Genomic DNA, 6820 nt, shown 5'->3' with positions numbered 1-6820 from the left:
ATGGGGGTCGCTGAGGGTCGGACATGACTGCGCGACTTCACTTTCACTTTTCACTTTCATGCGTTGGAGAAGGAAATGGCAACCCACTCCAGTGTTCTTGCCTGGAGAATCCCAGGGACGGGGGAGCCTGGTGGGCTGCCATCCGTGGGGTCGCACAGAGTTGGACACGACTGAAGTGACTTAAAAGCAGCAGCAGACGGTAAAGAATCTGCCAGCAATGCAGGAGATTTGGATTCCATCCCTGGGTCAGGAAGATCCTCTGGAGAAGGGAATGGCAACCCACTCCTGTATTCTTGCCCTGGAGAATCCCATGGACAGAGGAGCCTGGCGGGGCTACAGTCCATGGGGTCGTAAAGAGTCGGACATGAATGAGCGACTAACACACTATGAAACATAAACAAGCAACCCCTTCCCTTTGGTTTGTTGGACCAGCTAACTGACAACAGGGAAGGCAGAACCAGGCAGGCTGCCTTGTATCAAAATGCCTTTGCACAATTGGTGGGTGGTGCTTGGGAGATTGGGACTTTAGTGGGTGGTCACCAGTAAAGCAGCTAGTGGGAACCTGGTGTACAGTGCTGGGAGCTCAACTCACGCTCTGTGGTGACCTCAGTGGGTGGGATGGGGATGGGGTGGGAGGGCGATCCAAGAGGGAAGGGATATATATACTCATAAGGGCTTCCCAGGTGGCTCAGATGGTGAAGAATCTGCCTGCAATGCAGGAGACTAGAGTTCCATCCCTGGGTCGGAAAGATCCCCTGGAGAAGGGAACGGCTACCCACCATGGTTATTCTTGCCTGGAGAATTTCACGGACAGAGGAGACTGGCAGGCTACAGCCCATGGGGTCGCAAAGAGTCGGACACGACTGAGCTAGTAACACTTTTATAGCTGATTCTCTTTGTTGTACAGCAGAAACTAACACGACATTGTAAAGCAACTGTACCGCAATTTTAAAAAAATGAGTCCATCGATTAGTAAATCTAGCTACTGATGCCCTTGTTCTATTCAGCTCCGTAGATCTGTGACAGCTAATAAAACCCAGAGCTAAATAAACTGCACTGAGAGCCTGGCCTTCAAATTGATGTTTACAGTTTTAAATCAAAATTTTAGTAAATAAGGAAGCATACTCAATCACGTTAACATTTCCAATGAGAGCAAAATACCATTTGACACCTTCGTAAAAAAGTACAAAGAAATCTGTAATTTTGTAAAATTTATCGAAAAAAAGGGCTCTGTTCACTTGTATAAAATTCTTTGAAATGTTCCTTTAGGGGTAATTACATGCTCAGTGTAATTATATAGGACCAGGAGCTCTGGAATGTTTTCAGAGAGAGGTCAGAAATGCGGGTTTCCCAGCTCCTACCTCTGCCCCACCCCCACAACAGCAAGTAAACAGAATAGAGTCTTCTCTGCTCAGTAGCCAGCAGGATATTTTCTAGAGTCTTCCGGTCCTGTTATGTCCCTGCTCACAGCCTTCCACTCCCCTCCCACGTTCTGGATGAAATACCAGCTCCTCCCCCATCCTCCCATTCCCTCAGCTTTGACCTTCTTCACCCTCCGGGCTCCCCCCAACTCGGTCAGATGCTGGCCTCACCTGGCCCTGCCGATGCCCCAGCCCCATCGGGGCTCCTGCACCGATGTCTTTATGCGATGCTCCGGCCCTCACCGCCTTTGGTCTTTGCTCAATGTGAGCCTTTCATCAACCCCTCCCTGATGTGACCCTGACCCGCCTCACACAGACACACACTCTGTGCCCCCACCTAAGGGCTTCTCTTCCCACATGTATCCCCTCTGTATCACACTTACAACAGTTTATTTGGGGGCTGCTTCCTCCCTCCCAGGAGGGCGGGGCCTGTGTCCCCACCCCCAGCTCCCCCAGTGCTCCTGGGATTCCCCCAGCTTGGAAGCTGGGGGACCTGGGACAAGTCTCCTCTCCTCTGTGTCGCCGTCTCCTCTCTGTAATGGTACCACTGGGTTCCTAGGAGGGACCGTTGAGGACTCTGTGTCGAGGGGCCCCCCGGTGCTCCTGGCCCCAGACGCCTCCTTGGCCAGCGAGGTGCCCACAGGGTGGGTTCCAGGAGGACCGCAAGGCACAGCTCCCCAGGAGCCACGCCTCCCGGAAGTCAGGCAACCAGAAGCCACGCCTCCCGGAAGCCCCCAGTGGGGGTCTGATAGGTCCTGATACCCTGTGGGGGACACCCCTGGTGCCAGTGTGGTCCCCAGGCAGGGCTGTTGGGTGGGGAGAAGAGACTGGGTGGTCTGAGCCCCTGCCTTTCCTGGGGGCTGGGGTGGCTCCCACAAAATCTGGGGACACCGAGGCTGAGGGCACTGAGGACTGTGGCTCTCACAGGAAAGTCAGGGCCTCAGCCCCCAGGGTGGTTCGAGTCCACTGAAGCTTCTGGCAGGGGAGCAGGAGTTCCCTAGGCCCGGGCTGGTGGGGGTCAGTGCAGGGCAGGGGCCAGCAGCAGCAGCAGGGCCCTGGTCAGCAGTGCCAGGGAAGGTGGGCAGGTGGCCTGGCATGCAGTATTGAGCGGGGGCCGGCAGATTGCAGTCGGTGTAGGGCTCCACGCAGCCCGCAAAGGCCATGACGTGCGCCACGAAGGCCTCCTCCTGCACGCCGTGCACCAGGTGCGCCTGCGGGCCGCATGCAAACACCGCCACGTCCTCAACCCCGTGGGTCTCGCTAGCCAGGGGCACGGCCGCCTGCTGCCGGTATGAGGGGTCCCCTGGCAGAGAATGGGAGTTCAGAGCCGGCAGGGAGGCGGCCTCCCCCTCCTCTGATTTCCCAGCCAGGATCCTCCCATTCCTCTTCCCCTGCACCCCAGGGCCCAATCACTGCTCTTGGTTTCATCCACATCAGGTCGTGAGTGCCTGTTCATCTGGTACCCAGGGCCATTGCTATAGAGGAGGGAGGTAAAGGACTTGCCATCTCTGGCTTTGCCATCGGCCAACCCTGCAAGGAAGAGGGGACCCAGTGATCACACTGACCCCAGCCTTTGCGGTGCCTTCTGTGTGCTGAGCCCAGGCAGGTCTTGTCTGTTCACTGGCTTAATCCTCACCAGAGGGATGCAGGGTAGTTGCTGTTACTACTCCACTTTGCAGAGGAGGGAACTGGCTCAGAGCAGTTTGAGCCTCGTAACTTAGGGACAAGGACCTGCCACTTTGCCTGGGCTTACCGAAAATGGAGGTCCCACGAAGGGGGTAGCCACCAAAAGTGAAGACATGGGAGTGGTCTGCAGTGACAAGGATCAGCGTGTCCAGTTCGCTAGTGAGCTCGTTAGCCTTGGCGATGGCATTGTCAAACATGACCGCCTCGGTCAGCGCCATATAAGCTTTGCCTTCATGGTGACCGTGGTCAATGCGGCCTCCTGCAGGTAAGTCACATATAAGATACCAAACCCGCCCTGATGGCCCTCATCACTCCTCTGTTCCCAAAGGGCTGCCACTCACCCTCCACAAAGAGGAAGAAGCCCCGGGGGTTCCTGCTCAGCACTCGTAGGGCCGCCTCCGTCATCTCCTCCAGGGACGGGTCCTTGGTGTGGTCTCGCTGGGTCTCATAGGCCATGTCAACCGGCTCAAAGAGGCCTGTGGGAAAGGGGACCAGCGGAGACCTGCAAGCTAGGGACAGGGGGCCCGTGGCGCCCATCGTGGGGAGGGCAGTGGTTGTGGGTGCAGTCGTTACCCATGAGGTGTGTTACACTGGAGTCACTGGCTGCCTGAAGGAGCGCCGTGCGGTTCCACACATACTGGGCTCCCTGGGAGGGGCAGAACCAGGCCTCAGCCCATAGCCTGACACCCCAGGCCCGGCCCTGCTGTACCCTGCACCCATGAGCCCCCATCACCTGGTGCTTGGCCTGCCACTCCTGCACCAGATTCCGCTTGTCCTTCCGGACTCCGGTCTGATTGGCATCGTGTGGATATTCAGAGTCTGGGCTCCCCTCAGGAAACATGTACTTTCGGCCTCCACCCAGGATCACCTGGAGCCAGAGATTAGGGCAGGTGGGTTAGGGGCCTGGCTGGCCCTTTACTCCTGTCACACAGCCCCTACCTCCCCCACCAGGTCTGTGGGATGGTCTGTCCCCACCTCCTCCCCCTCCACACATGGAGACCCTGTCAGTCCCCAGGGCTGTGAGTTTCCTGGGTCTGTGACAGGTGTCTGTCCCACCCCCTCTGCGCAGCCCCGCCCTGTGCCCCTCATGTCGCACGTCAATGTCCATGTTGTAGACCAGCTGTTTGGCGATGTCCTGGCAGCCATTCGTCTGGGCATCGGCAGGCAGGTCGGCATCTGAGTACCAGTTTCGGTTCACCGTGTGCGCGTAGGCCCCGGCTGGGGAGGCGTGCTGCACCCTGGTGGTGGTCACCACTCCCACTGACTTGCCTGAGGGTGGCAGAGGTCACGGTGGGCCACCGAGGTCTCTGAGCCTGTCCCTGCCAGGAAGCTGACACCCAAGCCCACCTGCTTTCTTGGCCCGGTTCATCACAGACGTGACCTCATTCCCACGTGTCGTGTTGCACTGGTTGTAGCGGGCGGCTGCACTTACACCAATGGTTCTGTAGTTGCCCTTGACCCCACACAGGTAGGCGGTGGCCGTGCCTGCACTGTCTGGCACCTGTCTGTCCACGTTGTATGTCTGGGGGCAGAGACGCCTTTAGCTCTGCTGGGGTAGACACCCAGATCCTGACCCAGGCCCTGGGCCCATGCTCACAGCCCTCAGTCCCTATCTCAGCCCCCAATCCTCCTAGGGCTTTCCCTCCTACTCTTCTCCCTAGGCCCATACCCACCCCTCTGGTGTAGACCACCCTGAGGCCACTCGGCCCTTACCTTGGACAGAGCCAGGTATGGGAACTGGTCCATGGCCAGGGGTGTCTCAGGTCCTGGCTTGCCAGCCATCTGCCCCTTTAGGATCCGAGCGGCTGTCACCGTGGAAACGCCCATCCCTGAAGGTACACACTGTGTCAGGTCTGAGTCCCTGGGGCCAGCCTGGGTCAGCCGGCAGCCCAGGGCTCCAGGGTTGTGGAGGGACAGGGGGTGGACCAGCCTAGCGCACTCACCGTCCCCCAAGAAGAGGATGACATTCTTGGCGGCTGTCTGGATGGGCTGCAGCTTCTTAGCCACATTGAGGGCCTGGGCGGCCTGGCGGTTCCAGAAGGTGGGGTCTTCCTCCTCGACTGCCCAAGGGGAGAGTGGAGGTCAGGTCAGCCTGGGGCCGCCCCTGTGAGTAGGGGTCTCCGGGAGCTGCCTGGTTACCTGGGACGAGGCCGAGGGAGAGCTGTAGCCGCAGGCCCAGCAGCAGCAGCACGCAGGCCCCCTGCATGGCTGTGTGATGGTGGAGAGTCACGATGGGACCTGGGGAGGCCGGATCTCGGGCAAGGCTGGGGCACCAGGGACTGGCTGCAGCACTGGCTGCCGAGCTTAAATTCCTGCTATAAAGTCTCTATGTCCCTCCGAGTGCCTGAGGGGGCCACACCCTGCCCCTCACCTGCCCTGTGACTTTAGGCCCTGTCAACATCAGAATTGGTAGATGTGGCCAAGCATCTGAGTCAGGTCCCTCCCTCACAGGATGGTCCCCGGCCATCTGCTCAGAGTGGGGTGGGATTAGGGTGCAGATGTCTTTCGCCTGAGGAATATTTGCATGGTCCTGACGGGGCTACTTCTAATCCTCGCCCACCAAGTGCTGTGAGAAAATCATCTCTGCTTTATTCACCTTATGTGTTCAGTTTTGGTTCTGAGTGCTCAGGGAGGTGGGGTTGGAAGCATACAGACTAGGCCAGGGCCTGGGTTTGGTTTCCTGATGCCCTGAGGGACAGAGACAGAGAGGGTGGCCTGGGAGCCCTGCCCACCACGCAGCTCCGGTTTGGCCTGGGCAGGTGGGGTGGGCACTGGGCTAGCAGGGGCACCTGGGAGCCTGGGCCCAACTTCTTCTGTGGAGAATTGAGATGACAGCAGAGTGAGGGCCTTGTCTGTGTCTTCGGTTACTGAGGGCTGGGCTCGGTCGGTACTCTGTGTGTATGTGTGTTTCCTGTGAAAGGCCAGGAATGCGGGCCCAGTGCCTTGTACATGACGTAGACCTCTGCTCCCCTAGACAGGTAGATGGAAGGCAGAGGTGAATCTGTTCTCTCCTCAGGCCACCCGCACTCACAGGAATAGCTTGTGATAGGAGTTAAGAGGTTTCAGCAACCCTAGGTTGGGTTAAAAAGATATTTCTCCAATCCAGCAATCTCACTTCTGGGCGTGTATCCCCAAAACTTTGAAGGCAGAAAGAATTCTCTGGTGGTCCAGTGGTTAGGACTCCATGCAGGGGGCTCAGCTTCGATACCTTGTCAGGAAACTTAGATCCTGCAAGCTGTGTGGCTCAGCCAAAATAGCGTCAGAGAGTGGAAAGCAGGGTCTAGAAGTTTTTGCACACCAACATTTGTAGTAGCATTATTCACAATAGTCAAGACTTGCAAGTAATTCAACAGTCCACTGGCAGATAGATGGATAAACAAAGCATGATAGAGCTATACAGTGGAATACTATGCTGCCTTAAAGAGGAAGGAAAGTCTGACACCCGCTACAACATGAATAAACTGAGAGGGTAAAGGACAAGAAGGCTCAGTTCAGTTCAGTTCAGTTCAGTCGCTCAGTCGTGTCCAACTCTTTGCGGCCCCATGAATCGCAGCACGCCAGGCCTCCCTGTCCATCACCAACTCCCCGAGTTCACTCAGACTGACGTCCATCGAGGCAGTGATGCCATCCAGCCATCTCATCCTCTGTCGTCCCCTTCTCCTCCTGCCCCCAATCCCTCCCAGCATCAGAGTCTTTTCCAATGAGTCAACTCT

The 6820-nt window shown here is 57.4% G+C and overlaps 1 protein-coding gene across 1 annotated transcript; it reads right to left on the bottom strand.

Annotated features, from left to right (window-relative positions):
- Nucleotides 1-2213: 2213 nt before the first annotated feature.
- LOC101109150 (intestinal-type alkaline phosphatase-like) lies at nucleotides 2214-5328 on the bottom strand. Its single transcript, XM_027965315.3, has 11 exons — nucleotides 5247-5328; nucleotides 5051-5167; nucleotides 4821-4936; nucleotides 4455-4629; nucleotides 4204-4376; nucleotides 3841-3975; nucleotides 3681-3753; nucleotides 3449-3583; nucleotides 3175-3366; nucleotides 2835-2951; nucleotides 2214-2724 (listed from the first exon to the last, which is right to left on the bottom strand). Exons 1-11 carry the CDS (start codon nucleotides 5311-5313, stop codon nucleotides 2354-2356), a joined length of 1671 nt encoding a protein of 556 aa, XP_027821116.3. The 5' UTR covers nucleotides 5314-5328; the 3' UTR covers nucleotides 2214-2353.
- Nucleotides 5329-6820: the final 1492 nt, after the last annotated feature.

Source organism: Ovis aries, chromosome 2, assembly GCF_016772045.2.
Source record: "Ovis aries strain OAR_USU_Benz2616 breed Rambouillet chromosome 2, ARS-UI_Ramb_v3.0, whole genome shotgun sequence".
NCBI classification, from domain to species: Eukaryota; Metazoa; Chordata; class Mammalia; order Artiodactyla; family Bovidae; genus Ovis; species Ovis aries.
Note: the sequence above shows the minus strand (reverse complement) of the source record. Positions and strands in the feature narration are given on the sequence as shown.